The sequence below is a fragment of the Nannobrachium achirus genome, assembly GCF_963921795.1.
Source record: "Nannobrachium achirus genome assembly, chromosome: 11".
NCBI lineage: Eukaryota > Metazoa > Chordata > Actinopteri > Myctophiformes > Myctophidae > Nannobrachium > Nannobrachium achirus.
In genome coordinates, this window is record NC_137820.1 from 3,935,861 (window position 1) to 3,956,487 (window position 20,627).

The following is a 20,627-nucleotide window of genomic DNA, read 5'->3' on the forward strand; positions in this document are numbered from 1 at the left end:
TCCAGTTACGCAGTGAGAGAGAGAAACTGGCTCCTGTTATCGACACCAGCCCTCCAATCTCCATGGCACCTGTCCGCACACGCAGGTCAGTGCACGTGAGCGTGCGTGTGTGTGTGTGTGTGTGTGTGTGTGTGACAGCAATTATGTTGCATGTGTGTGTGTGTGATGTGTGTTCTGTTCACTGTTTTTTACACTGCAGGCGTGAAAGACTATCTGAAAGCACATCATGTTATCGTCGCTGTCTGGTGGAAACCTTGTATCTCCAAAGCGGTTAATTTTCAGTTAATGAGGGGAAACAAAGAACCTGTGTTCCAGTGGATTTAAAGTACTAGTTATTCAGGCACAAACACCTCTTAAAGGACAACTTTGTTTTTTTACAACAGGGCTTCATATTTTAGATTGTAATTAGAGAAAAGAAAAGATGATTGTTAAAATGTTTTCATTTACTGCTTTCGATTGTATTAAAGATTTTAGTATTTTGATTTCAGTGGGTGGGGGCATGCGTACAAGTGGCTAAATGTGTCTTTTTAGACACAATAAACCGGCAATTTCTTTGTTACCATTTACACCAGCCTACATAAGTCTGCCCATGAAAGATTGTGGTGCATCTTGGGAACGGGCTTATTGTGTCTAAAAATACATATTTAGCTACTTGCAAATCTAAATCTTTAAAATTAATAAAACGATACAAAGAAGTAAATTAAGACATTTTAAGACTCTTCTTTTCTCTAATGACTATCAAAAATATGAAACCTTGTTGTAAAAAAAACAAAGTTGTCCTTTCAAAAGCATGATGATCAGGTATTATGATTATACTAGGAGGAAGATTTTTTCCAAAAAGGTGTGCAGAAAGTGTTAAAATTATGTTTTTATGTGGCCACACCCACCAGTTCATTTAGTTTAGAGTTTTTTTTCATTGGGCCTTTTGGCTCTGAGTCTTTGCTTTTGGGAAGTAACCAAAACTACACAGGATATTATATTGCATATTATAACCACACCTGGGGGTCTGTTAGAGTAATGTTAACTCCATAGACACATACAAAACAGAACAATTACAAAACAATGGCACCACCTCTTTAAAGGTTTTATGACATGCTGTTTAGTGTGAACTTGTAGTTTGTCTATTTTTGTAATCTTTGTGTGAAACTATAGTAGGACAAATCACTGATTGATGGAGACGTAATATGGAGATACAAGGTTTCTACCCGACAACAACAATGCGATATCTTTTGCTCGCGCATTTTTATCCTTACAGCGCATTTAAGGTGTAAGGTGTGTTGTTATTGCACGATCACACGTCTACAGAACCATAAGTCATTGGCAGTTGGCAAAGATGCTGTCATTGAAAGCTGCTGTGAGTGATATTATTATTATTAGCCCTATATTGTGACAGTTATCATTGCTATGGAGTGTTTGTTCAGGCCGGGATAACCAATTCCATCCAATCAGAAGAGAGGACCCATTGATACGCTTCAATCTTGTATCGTTTCAGTTCATGATCACTTATGTGTTCCATCACTTTACAGTTTTAATGTTCATTGTGCATTCTGTATGAGTTCTCTGTTCTGATTGGATGAAATTAGCCAGTAGCTATGCCCCTCCCCTAAAAGCTTTTGTCCAATGCTAGCTTAGCAACCGGCAGCTTGCCAAGGCTGTTGCCAAGGCAAACCTTGGCAAGCAGGACGTTATTCTAAGCTAGCATTGGACAACAGCTTTTTGGGAGGGGCATAGCTACTGGCTAATTGATATCCCAACCCCCCAAAATAGGAGGAAAATTCACAGTAATGAGAATAATAAATGTAAGATATTTACATGGATTAAAGTTCTCATATAATTTGCCACGACTGATTTCAGTCATTTGGATGAGAACGATGTCGCACACAGCGAAACAAGCAGATCTACAAGCTCACAACGCGTCGCGTGTTGTGAGCTTGTAGATTGCCAATTTCTGGTTATTTGTTATTTTAAGATGATTAGAGTGTTTGAAATGATCAACCTAGCAATATGCCTAGAATACTATTTTTTTAGAAGCATTTAAATACATAACTCATAAAACATGAATGTTCTCAGAAATTCCATGAAAGCAAAGGCTCAATCAGTAATGTCATTAACTGGTTGGTTGTATTTAGAATGATAACACCTGATATCATCATAAAACGTTACGTCATGATATTACATTTGTCATGTATCTACATGTGGGAAGGCCACTGTTACTGAACAAACACACTATAGCAATGATGATCACTGTCAATGTAGAGCCTTTTAACAATTATGTTAAAGGAGAATTCCAGAGTAGTCTTTTTTTTTTTACCGTAATCTGATGTTATCTCAGAGCGACTTTATGTAATCGGATTATTTCCCAGGAGGTACAGATGAGAATACCTCCATCACGAGTGCACCACAGCTCAGAACGTGAGTGCTCGGGTTTTGCGGTAAATCGCTTATTTTTTATCGAGAGATTTGAGTTATTATGAACCACAGATGTACGTATAAATGAATAAGCGATTTACGGCAAAACCCCACCGCTCACGCCCGGAGCTGCGATGCACTCGTTCTGGAATATAATTAATAACATATGAAAAAGCTAATCCGGAATTGCCCTTTGTTAACTTGAACATATCACTTACAGCTCCTTTTAAACTATAATCCTTGGCATCACATTGCTCTACACCATGCCCACCGTCCTCATTAACCACTTTAAAACCTTTCAGGATCATATTTTTTGAATGTTAAAAGTAGCAGAAATAGCAGATCTACAAGTTCACAACGTGTCACCTCATGACTGGGGATCTAGGGATGGGGATTGTTAATTATGGATTTCGATCTCGTCATCAACCCTGCTGATCAATCCGATTCCTTTCAGATTATTGGTAGTCGTTGGCAAACTGGTTCTGATTAGAGCTGTCACAATTATTACGTTTTACTTGATGATCGTTTGTCAATTAAAACGTTCTCGAGACATGACGTCAAGTCAGGTCCCGCTAAAGTCGATAAGAGAATCGATAAGCCAAAACCGCATTGATAATCCACTCTCAATAACTTCAGAATACATTCTCGCCTGGACGACTGTAATTGCACTTTTTGAAATGTACAACAGCACTTTACTGCACTGTGCTGTTAGTGTTAACCTTTTAAGTGTGTAATCACTTAAAAGTTTGACCTTGTGGCCTGTCCATAGTATCTCCAAAATGTTCGGTGAGTTGTGACTTTCCGACGTGCACATTTCCGAACTCGCATTCGGTCTAATGCTTTCAGAAGTCGCGAGTGACGTCGTTTTGTAGTCGAACCGGACCTCTTGACCGAAAAGTTTGGTTTCGGTCAAAGTATGGACAGGCCTATACTAAGACTAGACTAAGACTAAAGAAATGTCAGATGACTAAAATAGGACAGAGACTAAGATTAATCAGAACTTGCTGTCAAAATGTTTTGATGTTTTATGTTGCGCTGCCAAGGAAATCAACAAATTAAGTGATTCTTTTCATCACCCTACCCACTGGTGATGCGTTGTTGTGAGCTTGTACAGATCTGCTACTCTCGCTATCCGTCGCTAAAAGGACTACCAACACAAGGGCCATTAAGTGGTTAATGGAATCGACACGCGCAGCGGTTTGTCCCAACGTCGCCATCATCATCATCGGCCGTGCACCTGGAATGATGGGCTCTCACTGACCTGCCGCTCGTTTGCATGTCGCCACCTGTGTTGTTGCTCCGCCCCCTACCCCTCCCCTCCCCCTCTCTCCCCCCCTGGCCCCGGCTGGCCCCTCCCACCAGGACCTCCATCTCTCGTATGAGCAGCCGCGAGAAGATCTGCCTCCACGAGAGAGACAAGCACCCCCCTCCCCCCGCGCTGCACAGCACCCCCGCCGAGGAGGACGAGGAGGAAGGGGGGCAGCAGCACGCCCAGGTGAGACCTGCCTGAACCAGAAAACTTTGTGGTTTTGCAATTGACGCGAGTCGCGAGGAATCCGCTGGGAACTAGCCTCGGTATACAGGGTTCCCACGGTCATGAATTTCCTGGAAATATTTTGAAATTAGAAAAATATTTTTCCAGTACTGGAAAAGTTTTGGAATTGATCCAGGGTCCTGGAAGGTCCTGGAAAAAATAGCTATGCATTGTCTTTGGTTATTGATTTTGTTAATACCTGTTAAAAATGGCAAATTAAACATTGGCCAAATTGTCAAATATTAGAGGCAGAAATTGTGAAAATAGCCGATCTACATGAGCATGTAGATCGGCTATTTTCACAATAGAAACGTGTTATACAAAATTCCTCAACTCTTAGTGCTCGTCAGGGTGCTGGGGTCCCCAGTTCAAATATGATTATTTCGGGGGTCACGGCCTGAAAAGGTTGAGAACCACGGGCATACACTACCTGTCTTTGGGCATTGCGTATGCGACTCGTTATTGAGCTGAATTATTGTTATATAGTCCTGGAAATCTGGTTAAATATTTTTGAAAAGTTTTGGAAATTAATGTGTAAAGATGTGTGGGAACCCTGACCGTCTCTGTCTGCTTGGTCAGGGTCTGGTTAGTAAGACCTACCGTCTCTGTCTGCTTGGTCAGGGTCTGGTTAGTAAGACCTACCGCCTCTGTCTGCTTGGTCAGGGTCTGGTTAGTAAGACCTACCGCCTCTGTCTGCTTGGTCAGGGTCTGGTTAGTAAGACCTACCGCCTCTATCTGCTTGGTCAGGGTCTGGTTAGTAAGACCTACCGCCTCTGTCTGCTTGGTCAGGGTCTGGTTAGTAAGACCTACCGCCTCTATCTGCTTGGTCAGGGTCTGGTTAGTAAGACCTACCGCCTCTGTCTGATTGGTCAGGGTCTGGTTAGTAAGACCTACCGCCTCTGTCTGCTTGGTCAGGGTCTGGTTAGTAAGACCTACCGCCTCTGTCTGCTTGGTCAGGGTCTGGTTAGTAAGACCTACCGCCTCTGTCTGCTTGGTCAGGGTCTGGTTAGTAAGACCTACCGCCTCTGTCTGCTTGGTCAGGGTCTGATTAGTAAGACCTACCACCTCTGTCTGATTGGTCAGGGTCTGGTTAGTAAGACCTACCGTCTCTATCTGATTTGTATCGCCAACTAAAAATTAAAACCACGGTTTCGTCCTCAGAGCCAAGCCCCGCCCCCTCAGGCCAAGGCTTCCAGCAGCTCCAGCTCCGAAGAGGAGAGCGAGTCGGAGAGCGACGCCGAGTCAGGTACGACACTGCTATCTATCGCCCCCTTTCTGTAGAGTCAGGTATGACAACGTTATCTATTGCCCCCTTTCTGTAGAGCCAGGTATGACAACGTTATTGCCCCCTTTCTGCTTCAACATCCTAAAGTGGTCATTGTTAGTAGTAGTAAATGAAAACACTAATCTTTTTTTTTTCTCTAATTACACTAAAATATGAACCCTAGTTATAAAAAAACAAAGTAGTCCTTTAAAAACAGTCTGGGGGGGGTTCACAAAAGCCTGAGCACACGTTAAAATGACCCCAGACATGTTTGAAAGTGTAATATCCCTTTAACCGTCAGTGAAATGCGTCGCTGCACTCAGCGCTATTCGTTTCCACAGTTACCCACAATGCATTTTCATGTGTTGTCGTTGCAGAGAAAGCCAAAAACCGGGAAATCATCAACAACTTGAACAACAAGCGAAACAACACCACGTCATCGTTGCTGTCTACCTCCATGACCCCCATGACCCCCATGACCCCCATGACCCCCAGCACCACAGGAAGCACCGCAGGAAGCGCCCTGAAGAAGGTACGTGGAGACAGGAAACAGCTTTATAACATAGTTTATAGACAGGAAACAGTTTTATAACATAGTTTATAGACAGGAAACAGCTTTATAACATAGCATATAGACAGGAAACAGCTTTATAACATAGCATATAGACAGGAAACAGAATTATAACATAACATATAGACAGGAAACAGCTTTATAACATAGCATTTAGACAGGAAACAGAATTAGACAGGAAACAGAATTATAACATAACATATAGACAGGAAACAGCTTTATAACATAGCATTTAGACAGGAAACAGAATTAGACAGGAAACAGATTTATAACATAGTTTATATACAGGGAAAGACAGGAAACAGATTTAAAATGTAACGTGTAGACAGGAAATGGGCCTAAGGCCTTAATGGGTTAAATCTTTGATGTCCTCACATCTAGTAATAAAAACGTGTGTGTGTGTGTGTGTGTGTGTGTGTGTGTGTGTGTGTGTGTGTGTGTGTGTGTGTGTGTGTGTGTGTGTGTGTGTGTGTGTGTGTGTGACTCTGTGTGTGTGTGACTCTGTGTGTGTGTGTGTGTGTGTAGCAGGAACCAGCCAAGCCTTCGGCCCCGGAGGCCCCAGGGTCGTGGCGCACGTCGCTGCGTAAGGCGGGCAGCTCGGTGACGCTGGGCTCGGCGGGAGGCTCAGACTCCAGCCAGGACCCCGGAGCCCCCGCAGGCAGCCTGGGGCTGGGCATGACCCGCTCTGCCTCCAGCCCTAGACTCAGCTCTGAGGCCGCAGACACCAAGGTAAAAACACCTACCTAATGTACATGCAGTGCTGTTTTAGTAAATGTATCTACTAGGGTTGCAACGGTATGAGATTTTTAACACCGAAAATATCGTCTGTGTCAACACCGCGGTTATCGGTAACACCGTTTCAACCACCATTGCGTGTCTTGTCGTCTTGTGAACACTCAGTAGCAGCCAATGCTACCTCAAGCTACAACAACAACAACCATCCGACCATTAATAATTCAGCTTTGTAAAAAAGCAACAACACTGTTAGTGTTACAACAGCCCTGCGTTTTCTTGTTTGGCTAATCGTTGTTTTTCCGCCTACTGTGCGCTGTGACATTATAAAGCCACAACTAGTCTCCTGGAACGTGCCCTGCAAGTGGGGACGAGACATCATGCAGTCTGATGGGCTGTGCCTCGCCCCATGGATGATCTGTTGATTCTGAATCTGTTCTCGACACTCCCACACAAGGAACAGCTCCCAGCCTCCCGCGATTGAGAATCAAATCCCATCGTTCATTTAAAAGAGCAGTTCAAAAGAATCGTTGGCGAACGCCACATCTCTACTGCGCTCCTCGGGGCAGAGCATAGCAGCGGATGCCTTTTCTTTTTATTTAACAGTGTTATCGGTGTGCAAGTAAAGTACGGTGTTGTGCTCGCTCACCGGTAACACCGAGTACCATTGCAACCCTAGTATCTACTAATACATTTATTACGCTATTTTGACTATTTCTCTGCCAAAGCTAGGCTAATCATAGTGTCTGTTGCCTGCCACCAAAATCCTGTACCTTTGAGATTTTATAGAATAATCTCCATCCGTTATTTACATCCACGGTGTTGTTTAAAAGACGCCTGTGAGTCTCATAGTGTTGCGGAAAAAAGACAGACGGCCGCGAATCTCCAGTACAAAGATAGAGCCAAAGGAATGTGGCTTGTTTCACCCAACAGCAGATCCAGGGCCTCGAAAACCAATGGAAATCAATCCGCCTGTGCATACAGTATGCTCCTGCTCAAAAGACTCTGGGCTGAGAGGTGAGGTCAGGGTGGTTTGGACATGTTTAGAGGAGGGACGAGGGATGGATAGGACAGACAGACAGGAGGTGGAGATGGTTTGGATTGGTCTACAGAGGAGGAGATGATAAGGGGAACACGGGGAGAAGGATGCTGACGATGGAACTGCCAGGGAAGAGGAAGGTCAAAGGCCTTAGACCTCATACACACATTTAAAGCATGTGCTTTATGATTTACCTGGCGGGGGGTAAAGCAGCGTCCAATTCATTCATTCCCTATAGAAGTCACATGGTTTTGAAGAAGCATGCTGCTTTAAGCTTGCTTTAAGGCTGCCCTTAAAGGACAAGGGTTCATATTTTAGATAGTCATTAGAGAAAAGAAAAGATGAGTGTTAAAATGTTTTCATTTACTGCTTTATATTGTTTTAGTGATTTTAACTATTTTGATTTGCATGCCCCCAGGTTGGAGGCATGCATGCAAGTGGCTAAATATGTATTTTTAGACACAATAAGCCCATTCCCAAGATGCACTGAGATCTTTCATGGGCAGATGTGGGGGCTAGTGTAAATTGTCCAGCACCTGGGCTAGAGTGGATTTGTGCATGCACTGGTGGTCACCCCTGGTGTAAATAGTAACAAAGACATTGACAGCGTATTGTGTCTAAAAAAAATCATATTTAGCCACTTGTACGCATGCCCCCACCCACTGAAATCAAAATACTAAAAAATCGCTAAAACAATAGAAAACAGTAAATGAAAACATTTTAACGCTTTGTTGTAAAAAAAAAAACAAAGTTGTCCTTTAAAGCAAGAAGCAGCCGTAGTTGATTTTTCAAAACCATGTGACTTCCATAGGGAATGAATTGGACACTGCTTTACCCTCCGCCTCCCCCCCCAGGTAAGGGGGCACCGAGTGCCACGCTGCGAGCTTGTAGATCTGCTATTTTTAAAAAAGTTGTGAAAATGTGTGCAAATCTTTGAATATATGTTTTTTCAAAGCGAAAGTTTGTAAATCAAATGTTGCTTCTGGGTGGTCCCTGGAACTAAATTATTTTGAGATGGGGGTCCGTGGCCAAATACACATCATTTTGGGGGTCCTTCACATGAAAAGGTTTGAGAACCACTGACATAGTAGTCTCTCAAGAACAGACTAACTGAGCTCCAGTTAAGTGAAAAGGACCTTTTCTTTGACGATGGCTGGCCAGATTGCTGACATAGAAACATAGTTTTTTTTCAAAAAGTCTTAGAAGGATTTAAAAGACACTTATAGAATCGGGTCAAAATTCTAATTTTCACGATTTTTCAAAAATAGCAGATCTACAAGCTCGCAGCGCGGCACTCGGTGCCGCGCTGTGAGCTTGTATATCTGCTATTTTTCAATAGTTAAAGCAGTCAATAATCCTAGGCCTAGATTTAATGGATGCAGTGAGAGAGGACAGCATGCAGGTGGCTGCATGGAGACCCAAGAAGACGCAGGGAAAAACTAAACACAAACAAAAACCACAAGCCGATGGAAACACATGGTCCTCTGAGGCGACCTCCTCTGATCAGCAGAGAGAAGAAGACCAACCAAATAAACAATGCTGCTGTTTTCAACTGTTCTCCTCGAGGAATAGTCATGTTCACGTTGTGAGCAATGCATGTAGATCGGCTATTTTCAAAATTTCTGCCTCTATATTTGACAATTTGGACAATGTTTAATTTGCCATTTTAGAGGTATTAAAAAGACCTTAAATTGGCACTTCAGAAATGTGCAGATACCCTCTATACACTTAAACTTTATGTTGGTTTGTTTACAGTTGAGTGAGAAAACAATGTTGCACATTAAGTTAATCATCTGGGGACCCTCCAAAATAATTGGGGTGTCGTGTGTGATGTGATGACGTCATCAAACGATAAAGTCGACTTCAACTCAACTTTTTACTGAGTCGAGTCGACTTGCAAAAATCGCAAGTCGTTAATGCACTAGTGTGTGTGCGTGTGCGTGTGCATGTGCACGTACGTGCATGTGTGCGTGCGTGGGTGGGTGGTTATGATTAGACATTTGGAGGTTTGTTTAGTGGTTGGGGTTAGAGCTATGCCTGATTTGTATTAAGAGTATGTGTGTGTGTGTGTGTGCGTGTGTGTGTGTGTGTGTGTGTGTGTGTGTGTGTGTGTGTGCGTGCGTGTGTGTGTGTATGTGTCAGTGGTGTAAAGTACACTGACCACCTCAGACCTATACTAGTAAGACACCTCAGGGTGACATGCGACCTCGCCCTAAAGTGCGAGGTCGCGCCAACTCTTGACTATCTGGCCAACCACAGTGTTTCTCTGACGATTCTAGTTGTTATCATTCTGGGGGGAGTTTGTTCATGTTTTTGTGAGGGTATCAACCCTAGGAGACACGGGGAAACATGCAAACTCCACACAGAAAGGCCCTATCGCCAACCCCATCGAGGGTGTGAGTGATGGGGCCTAAACATGGAAATGTGGAGAACACTATATATGGATAGTCCAGTCCATCATGTCATAATGGGACTACCGTCATAGACAGTAGCCATTGTTAGGCCGGAGTCAATGGCTGTGTCTATGACGGTAGTTCCATACACCAACACGGAGCTAGAAAGGAACGCCCATAAACGTCACATCCGCTTTGAGCGTGGGGGAAAACAAACCGCCTTTCCCCATTGAGTTAATACAGCGTAAACAGTACACTATCGTTTTAATCACGTTCAGAGCGATTTTTTTGGACGATAAAACACTCGACAGCCAAGAAAAATCCATCAGAAGGACTTCTGGAACGCAATCGTTCACTCGCCGTCGTAAAGTTCACTTATTATTAAGATAACAAGCCTATTATGGATGACTGATTGATTGATTGAACGCACCGCTGTGCAGCACGGAGCTACTGTACCTCGCCACCTCGTCTAAACTACTACTCCTGCCTCATCAAAACCTCTGGAATAAAACGGGACCCAATTTTACTCTTTATACGTTGACCACATATTCAGTCTACTACACCAAATCTATTTTTGCCAATCTATGCCGTGCCAAAAATCAACAAGCTCGCACATAGGTTGGACCTCGGTTATCTTCTCCCTGGCATATAGGATATAGAAGTCGGAGTTCAAGTGGTTTGTAATCAGAGTCAGATTAATATATTCCCCGCAAATTACACAAGCACTGACTGAGATGGAGATCTGTCGTTTCTGTAGGCTATCCAAGTTACACAACCATGAGATGAGATCGGAGATCTGTTTTTCTCTCCATCTACTCTACTCCCTGTGTTACAAAAAAACATGTTTGCACATGCAGTGTTCATTTCAATCCTGGTAGAGACACTAATATTAATATGAGATATGATCAATTAAACGTGCCACAATATAAATCCAACAGCCAGGCCCATTAGTCGTCAATAGATTTGAAACGTGAATATGGTCTAAATCCATTCCCATTGCCTAATACACTTACAATGGCATCCTCTTCCTGTGTCCTTCCCGTACGTGTTCCATGAACATCATTGCTGAATTAATGGCCTTTGTTTTTTGATATTGTGATTAGTGTAATTGATCATGTTCATGAACATGTGAAAGTGTGTCTCTTACCAGGTGATTAAATCAGTCAGATAACCATGGCATTGATCCGACCAGTCCTATAAGGACAACAATTAATCCCGATGCTATTGCAGATAGTTTTTTGTCCAGGCATTTGCAGTAAGGAATCAATGTAGTGGTTTATAATCAGACTCAGATTATCCCCCGTGCATGTGTCAGAGTTGCACAATATAAGCACCTGTGGTCCCCCTCTTCCCTCTATGCTACAAAACCTGTTTACATTATGTCTTTAATCACCTGGTAGAGACACAATTACAATATATGATCAATTAAACTTACTCTAATATCAAAAAACAACAGTCGTTAAGTCGTCAATGTTGTTTATAGAACACATCGTAGTGAGTTCAAGTAGGATAGAGACCTGATCTTTGAATATATGGCAGGATCGACGCCAGTTTAAAAGTATTTTCTGCAGGTTTGAAACTATTTAGGATAGGATTGTGTTGTGTTGCGTTGTGTCAGTGTGTAAATCCTTGCATGATAACAAGCTGTTAATGGCTGTAGACAACTGGAATTCATTTAATGTGCTCTATAACCATCATTGATTAATTAATGCTATTCGTTTTTTGATACGATAAGTTTAATTTATCATAAAAAAAATTTAACAGTGTCTAATACCAGACGGATAGTCTAGATAACCCATGGTCTTTGATGATGCGACCTGTCCTTAATAATATCAGACAATATTTAATCCCAAAGCTGTTTAATTTTAAATGCATAATTTTTTGTCCATTGGCAACCAAGGAATCAATGTAAGACATTGCAATTAATTAAAACATCGCTATACTATTAAAAAATCGGATTTGAAAACACGGAAAACCCCATTCTACTAATGGGGGTTGTTAAATATTTCCCCCACGCTTGACTCCGCCCCCAGCTATGACGCGCTGATGACAAAGCTCCGTGTTGGTGTATATGACATATTGGACTAGACTATCTCCATATATAGTGTTATCCACATCTCCATGTTAGGACTCATATATGGGCATAAAAAGTATGTTATGTGACATCACTTCCTGTACAGACAGTCAGCCATTGACTCCGGATTAACAATGGCTACTGTCTATGACGGTAGTTCCATATGACATATTGGACTAGACTATCTCCATATATAGTGTTATCCACATCTCCATGTTTAGACAGCCAATGACTCCGGCCTAACAATGGCTACTTTCTATGACGGTAGTCCCATATGACATGATGGACTGGACTATCTCCATATATAGTGTTATCCACATTTCCGCCCTGTACAGGAAGTGATGTCACAACTCGCTGACATCACAGAGGATACGGAAGGACGGTCACGAGGATACGGAAGGAAGGAAGGAAGGAAGGAAGGACACTCAAGCGAAACGATTCTTCAGAGTATATGCGACCTTCGGTCGCAATAAATTTGTTTGAAAATAGCAGATTTGTTCTATTCCTCTGTCATTCAATGTTATATGAGATACTTAAATGGTTTCCTGTGGAAATAAGCGTAGTCTTTTCTAGGATCTCCTTTTAGTTGACCTTGTACCAGTGAACTGTACCGTCATGAATCTATGCAAACTCCTAATAAAGTCTTCAATCAATCCATCAAAGATCTACAAGATTTAGATCTGCCATTTTCACAAGAGCTTTATACATTTGAAAACATTTGCCTTATAAGATACATTTTTAAGTACATTTTGATAACAACATTTCGGTTTGTACGGTAGATTTTGAATTCCAAACTTTTACTTGTACCAGATAATTATCTAAAATATAGTTTGGTTATTGATACTTTTACTTTTGTAAAAAAAAAACATTTAACTACATTTTCCACCACACGTACTAAATATGTGTGTGTGTGTGTTACAAACCTAGGGGATAAATGGTGCATTTATATAGCGCTTTATTCCAAGGCGCTTTACAGAGATTGTGCATTACATTCACCCATTCACATACACATTCATACACCGATGGCAGAGGAAACCATGCAAGGCACCAACCTGCTCACCGGGAGCAACTAGGGGTTCAGCGTCTTGCTCAAGGACAGATAGATAGATAGATAGATAGATAGATAGATACCTTTATACTCTAGGGGAGCCCGGGATCGATCGAACTGGGAACCCTTTGTGTTCTAATGACGGTTTCTCTACTCCTGAGCCACTGTGTGTGCTACACACCCAGGGGGGGAGGGGGGTGATGTTTGAAGTGGTCTTTTCCCACTGACGTAACCCACTGTGGAGCAGCAGCAGCTCACAGACAGACAGTGTTCCACTGCCATCATCCTAATAATTCAGCCGGTCTTCTGTTTAGTGTAGCTCCACTCTCACTGGAGTACTGTGTTTATGTTGGAGGGGGGAGGGGGGGCAGCACTTGACTGTTACCCCCCCCCTCTTCCCCCCTCATTACAGTTACAACCGCCGTCTCATTCCCCGTCCATTTTCCACCGGCGTAATCTTCAGATTCCAACCTCGGCCCGGTAGCACTTGACCCAGTTATGACCACCATGCACACAGAACCTGGTCAATCATTTAGTTCCCATGTTTGTTAGTAGTTTTTTGTGACTTTAGGTTTTTTATTTTTTGGGAGGGGGGGGGGGGGGGGGGGGGGCACTGGATCGTGTTTGAAAAGTCGAAGTCAAAACGACTCGAAGGAAGACGCTCAAGTCGGAACATCTGTCACCACCCCGTGACGTCAGTCCTAAAGGAAATGTGGGACAGCCGTGCACAACGCGGGAAATATGGTCTCCCTAGTGTGTGTGTGCGTGTGTGCGTGTGTGCGTGCGTGTGTGTGTGTGTGTGTGTGTGTGTGTGTGTGTGTGTGTGTGCGCACAGCTTAGACTTTGAAGACAACCAGGTTTAAGCTTAATTTAGTGTGTGGTATACATTGAGTCTTCAGTCTAAGATAAGTGTGCTCATTCAGCCATTTTCAACCGTATCTTCATACAGACTAATCCACAGAGCACCAACCGTATCTTCATACAGACTAATCCACAGAGCACCAATCGTATCTTCATACAGACTAATCCACAGAGCACCAACCGTATCTTCATACAGACTAATCCACAGAGCACCAATCGTATCTTCATACAGACTAATCCACAGAGCACCAATCGTATCTTCATACAGACTAATCCACAGAGCACCAATCGTATCTTCATACAGACTAATCCACAGAGCACCAACCGTATCTTCATACAGACTAATCCACAGAGCACCAATCGTATCTTCATACAGACTAATCCACAGAGCACCAATCGTATCTTCATACAGACTAATCCACAGAGCACCAACCGTATCTTCATACAGACTAATCCACAGAGCACCAATCGTATCTTCATACAGACTAATCCACAGAGCACCAATCGTATCTTCATACAGACTAATCCACAGAGCACCAATCGTATCTTCATACAGACTAATCCACAGAGCACCAATCGTAACTGCGTTGTCAAGCGACACCGCGGCTACACGGCAGCGGATTCCTTTATACTTGGTCCTCACTAAGGCTGGGCGATATTAGGACCGCTTTCGATATTCGATAACATTGCTGAATACCTCGATATTGATATTACTCACGATATTCAGAGAATAGAGATAGATTAGTGCAATTAGTGCAATCAGGTGCATGGGGTTATATAGGCTCTAATATTCGCTACACAGTAGCCTATATTTCTATCTATCTTTGAAGAAAATAGAGAGATAGATATAGTCATTTTAAATAACGCATCATAGACACGTGGTGGTTCTCAAACGTTTTATTTGCAAAGATCTTACGGGTCCATTTGGTTCATGCTTTTCACTTTGTGAAAGTTAAATTCGTATTCATAATCGTACAATGTTCAATGGCAAAAACACATTTAATTTGCTAATCACAATGATTTTCTTTACAAAGACATCTTGCATGGTGGCAGTGTAGGGGGAAGGCAGGGGACTGGTGTAGAAAAGAGTGGCAAGCAGCCTGGACCGTTGAAAATAACTTGTGAAACTCGTCAGACGGCAGTAAATGAGTTTAAAAAACCTGCCTACTGGATGATGTCACTGGTAGACAGGTTTCTGAACTGTCCACAGACCTCACCCAGAGCCATCATCGATAGGAAGATTTATTTGGTCATTTCAAACGAGATTTTCAAAAAATGAATGTGGTTTCTATTCCTCTATTATACGGTACTATCATGTAACTTCCCAGGCCTGCATTTCCTGTTAGCTTGGAATCTCCATCGACGATGTCACTGGCAGCGAAGGTTTCTGAACTGAGAATAGCTGATCTACAAGTTCACGACAGACTGCGTCCGCGGGGCGTTGTGAGCTTGTAGGTCTGCCATCCTGGGCTGTAATAAAAGCCATAATTAATGTGATGGTTGCTGGTTTGATTCCCAGGAGCCCAGGCTGGCCCGCGTGCCCCCCACCCCCACACGCAGACTGTTCAGCATCCCAGACAGCAGCAGCACCGCAGACAGCGCCTCCAACAGGTGAGAGCACGCCATCGCATGGCAAAACAAGTGTGTCTTTACCAGTGGTGGAAAGTAGCTAAAGTACATTCACTCCAAGTATTGTACCTAAAGTACTGTAATTAAACTACTGTGCTTAAAGGGATAGGACATGTTTCATTTTACGAACTGACGAAAGCTGAAGAAAAAAAATAAGTGAATTGATCGCTGCACTTCTCAGAAAAAAAAAAGAAAAAAATAAATGAAATCCAGACACCAAAACATGGGATTTGCGGAATTAAACAAGGTTAACCTCAAACATTGCAGCTGTATGGAAAGCTAGAATTATCCTCTTTCTATCTGCATCTGTTTCATGAAAATCCAACATAGATGTGTTATGAGCTATTTCCTTGCAGGTGATTATTTGTAAGCGCTAGTTTTCTGTAAGCCAACGTCCCGCTGCCTCCTGCATTATGTGCAGTTTATAAACAGGTGGTACACAGGACCGTTTAGTGATTCCCAACGAGCACTTCCAAACTACCAACGCTCCAATGTTACCACTCAGTCTAGCTGAGGGGGGCGTGTCCCAGTGCATAGGGGGGCGTGTCCCAGTGCATACTCTCTATTCAGTGTGGAGTGAGAACAGAAAAGAGACTGGTACAGAGCCCTAAGGGACTCCGGTCAACTACCTATTTTTGGGATAAGTGTTTTAACTCATTGATTACTAAGAAAAAAACTGACTTTCACGGTTGCCTGCCGCAATTTTCTTACCTTTTTTTCTCACTGACTGTGGGGCACTTAGTCCCTGCGGATTTGGCGATTTTGGATTGTTTTGAATCAAATTGAATCAATCTAAACTCGGGGAAACTCTGGCCTTGGCAATCAACGAGTTAAGTAAACAATCTACCTTATGGGGTGGCAACACAGCCAATCAGAAGCTGCTGCGGGCAGGTCTTGCCGCTTCTGATTGGCTTCGTTGCCACCCCATGTGGTCATGTGATTCAAGATGGCCACGGTGTGAATAAGGTCTATAGCAGAGTACTTCTTCCACCACTGGTCTGTGTACTATGTGCGTGTATGTATGTGTGCGTGCGTGCGTGTGTTTATTTGTTTATGCGTGTGTGTGTGCTAGGGGTGGATATTGGCAAGAATCTCACGATGCAATACATATCACGATACTTGGGTCACGATGCAATAGTATCACGATATATTGTGATTTTTTTGCGATACGATACTATTGCGATATATCAGCTTTAATAGCTGAAGGCGCTGCTCTAATGTTGTTGCTTTCGTCGTTCGCAGCCATTTTCTCGAGAGACCTCACTCACTGAACCGTGGGAAGGGGATGTAGCTACTATAGTACAGCGACATCTAAAGGCAGCGGAGTGTCAGGACCGGACTTCTACCATTGGTTCCTATGTATAATGCATGGGAACATATTTTATTTTCCTCAAAGTATCGCGATACTATGGCCTGAAGTATCGATACAGTATTGGCAAATAAACCATCACAATGTATTGCCATATTGATTATATTGTCCACCCCTAGTGTGTGTGTGTGTGTGTGTGTGTGTGTGTGTGTGTGTGTGTGTGTGTGTGTGTGTGTGTGTGTGTGTGTGTGTGTGTGCGCGCGTGCGTGTACTGTGTCACTACTGTTGCATAACGTGTGTGTCTCTCAGCTGGTTGAGCCGTAGCTCCTCCTACACCCGACGCCTTCACAGCAGCCAATCAGGGAGCGACCTCACTGGCTCCGCCTCCAACACCTTCCTGCCACGCAGGTCAGTCACGTAAAGTAACTAAGTACATTTACTCTAAGTACTGTACTTAAGGACGATTCGAGGTATTCGTACTTTACTTGTGTATTTTCAATACTTTTACTTCTATCCACTACATCTCAGATCCAAATGTTGTATTTTTACTCCACTACAATTATTTGAAAACTTTAGTTACCAGTTACTCTGCAGGTATAAATGATTGTATTATAAAACATACATTAACCCACTTTAGCCCTATTTTATACCTAGGCTGTTTGAAAACTTTACTTTAAGTACATTTTGATGCCAATACTTTTGAACTTTTACTTCAAGTACATTTTGAATTCCAGACTGTTACTTGTAACAAAGTATTTCTACATTGCAGTATTGATACTTTTACTTGAGTATAAAATGTGAGTACTTTTTCCACCCCTTTCCCCCCCTCCCCTCTCCCCCCCATCCTAAACCCCGTGTGATTGGATGTTTGCTTCGTTGTTACACTGCTACCTTTTGTTTTGCGTTGCCACTGACGTGCATGAAGTTTGTTTTAACGTAGTTTGCTGTTTAAAAGGTCTGTTTGTATGGTTGTTTGTTTGGTTGACGTAGTTTTTACTCGTGTCGTGTTTTTTTTTTCCAGCTCGTCTTATGGGAGGAGACTGGACGACCCGGGTATAAGCTCCGCCTCCTCCGGCCTCAACCGCCTCAACAACCTCGTGTCTCAGAGGTAAACATTTAACCCATTAAAGGGGTATTTCACCCAAAAAAGATTTCTACCACTTTTTGTGGTCACATGTTCAGATACTGGATTCTGATTGGCTTAAAACAGTGGTAAATCAGTCAACGACCTTGAGTTGGCTCATGGCCCACTGTTGTGTTGCAGTTGTAACATTTAAAGTTACAACTGTGTTTTCTTTCATTTATATGGTAAAAGTGTTAGAAAAGCAATTTACCATTCAAGGGTTGTGGGTTGTTGGCTGATTTGAGGAAGAGCATACAGCTCGAAACGTTACCACAGTAAAGCTCTATATTGGGAACTGCAAATTTGGTGTGCGGACTCTTTTCTTTTGTATTATTGATTACTTTTAGTCCAGCACCCAGCCTATATGGCTTTGGATGTGCATGTTTTTTGAGGCTGTTTGTCAGCTTTTCTCTCCATTGTTGGCTGATTTACCACTGTTTCAGTGTTGTGGCACGAGGCGAAGCAGAGTGCCACAACACTGAAACCCTGAAACCCACGTCTGACTGCTGTGACTCGATCGCTGCACAGTGCACTCATCCTGCAAAGTTTCAGCGTCCTCTGGAAGGTGGCCGATCTGCAAGCTCACAACGCTGCACGGAGACGTGGATGCGAGCTGCTGTGAGCTTGTAGATCGGCCACTTTTGGCATGCAACACTGTGTGATGAGGAAGGGTTAGCTACGGATGGCTTGACTCCAGGAGGTGAAAACGGGAGGAATTTACACACAGTGTCACTCCATGTGTAACAAACAACTGGTTTGTTTTGTGGGCTAACGGACGTTAAGCAGCAGGGGAAAGTGTTAAGTTGTTGGACGATATGGACCCAGAACGTCATAATCTATTCGCATTTATTGTCTGACCCGTTTCCATTCACAAATGCGCATTTAGTTTATTCGATACAGCCTCAAAATCCACCTCCTCCAAAAGCAGATAACATTTTTGGTGGATAATGAAAGTTTATTCGCATTTTGAAGTGTTTCCACAAAAAGATTTTGCGAATAAGTCTTAAACGCCACTGGTGTCTGGTCCCTCAGACTCACTCAGGAAGCCACGGAGAAGAAGGAGCAGCCCTCCGTCACCACCTCCACCTCTGGAAGCACCACCACCTCCTCCTCCTCCTCCACCCCTGGTACTGTCTCCTCCTCCACCTCTGGAACCACCTCCACCACCACCACCACCAACACCACCTCCACTGTGGGCGACACGGAGACCAAGCAGAGACGCAAGTGAGTGAGAGTCTGGAGCTAGTTTGTGTTATATCTATCTGAACATAGACTGTAGGGGAGTAACGAGACATTTAATAGCGATACGATACTAGGGCTGGTCACAGTAACCACCATACCGCGGTGTCAGGGTCCTTACAGCGTTCAAAAAAGTATTTTTTATTGAGAGCGAGCTAGTTTTAAAACGGGGGAGAAGCGAGGACCGCATGCGCTCCATGCTGCTCTGCCCTGGGCTGCGTACCTCAGTGGGGGTATTTCTGAATGGGGATATTTCTAAGTGGGGGTGTTTCTGAATGGAGGTCTGCCCCCATGTTTGTGCTGTGGGAAGCTGGGGCCGTCACATGGACAGACACAGAAATCCTCTCTGGACACTGGAGCAGCAGCAGTAGCCTCGTAGCCTACTGCTGCAGCCTTCTAGCCTACTGCTGCAGCCTCCTAGCCTACTGCTGCAGCCTAGCCTACTGCTGCAGCCTCCTAGCCTACTGCTGCAGCCTCCTAGCCTACTGCTGCAGCCTAGCCTACTGCTGCAGCCTTGTAGCCTACTGCTGCAGCCTTGTAGCCTACTGCTGCAGCCTTAGCCTTGTAGCCTACTGCTGCAGCCTTGTAGCCTACTGCTGCAGCCTCCTAGCCTAGTGCTGCAGCCTCCTAGCCTACTGCTGCAGCCTAGCCTACTGCTGCAGCCTTGTAGCCTACTGCTGCAGCCTTGTAGCCTACTGCTGCAGCCTTGTAGCCTACTGCTGCAGCCTTGTAGCCTACTGCTGCAGCCTCCTAGCCTAGTGCTGCAGCCTCCTAGCCTACTGCTGCAGCCTAGCCTACTGCTGCAGCCTTGTAGCCTACTGCTGCAGCCTTGTAGCCTACTGCTGCAGCCTCGTAGCCTACTGCTGCAGCCTCCTAGCCTACTGCTGCAGCCTCCTAGCCTACTGCTGCAGCCTAGCCTACTGCTGCAGCCTCCTAGCCTACTGCTGCAGCCTCCTAGCCTACTGCTGCAGCCTTGTAGCCTACTGCTGCAGCCTTGTAGCCTACTGCTGCAGCCTCCTAGCCTACTGCTGCAGCCTCCTAGCCTACTGCTGCAGCCTCCTAGCCTACTGCTGCAGCCTCGTAGCCTACTGCTGCAGCCTCCTAGCCTACTGCTGCAGTCTCCTAGCCTACTGCTGCAGCCTCGTAGCCTACTGCTGCAGCCTCCTAGCCTACTGCTGCAGTCTCCTAGCCTACTGCTGCTGCAGCCTCGTAGCCTACTGCTGCAGCCTCATAGCCTACTGCTGCTGCAGCCTCGTAGCCTACTGCTGCAGCCTCGTAGCCTACTGCTGCAGCCTCCTAGCCTACTGCAGCCTCCTAGCCTACTGCTGCAGCCTCCTAGCCTACTGCTGCAGCCTCCTAGCCTACTGCTGCAGCCTCCTAGCCTACTGCTGCAGCGTTGAAC

At 44.1% G+C, this 20,627-nt stretch overlaps 1 protein-coding gene across 2 annotated transcripts in view; it reads left to right on the top strand.

Moving 5' to 3' along the window:
• Positions 1–20,627, top strand: part of LOC308293968 (protein phosphatase 1 regulatory subunit 12A) — a 78,364-nt gene that overhangs the window by 31,500 nt on the left and 26,237 nt on the right. The window contains exons 7-15 of one of the 2 annotated variants that reach the window (XM_080736648.1): positions 6–85; positions 3,772–3,904; positions 5,105–5,189; positions 5,585–5,739; positions 6,304–6,507; positions 15,445–15,536; positions 17,173–17,271; positions 17,885–17,971; positions 19,019–19,210. In XM_080736648.1, the coding sequence (XP_080592774.1) occupies positions 6–85; positions 3,772–3,904; positions 5,105–5,189; positions 5,585–5,739; positions 6,304–6,507; positions 15,445–15,536; positions 17,173–17,271; positions 17,885–17,971; positions 19,019–19,210 (1,127 nt within the window). The remainder of the gene's footprint in view (positions 1–5; positions 86–3,771; positions 3,905–5,104; positions 5,190–5,584; positions 5,740–6,303; positions 6,508–15,444; positions 15,537–17,172; positions 17,272–17,884; positions 17,972–19,018; positions 19,211–20,627) is intronic. The other variant, XM_080736649.1, reaches the window with a different exon arrangement.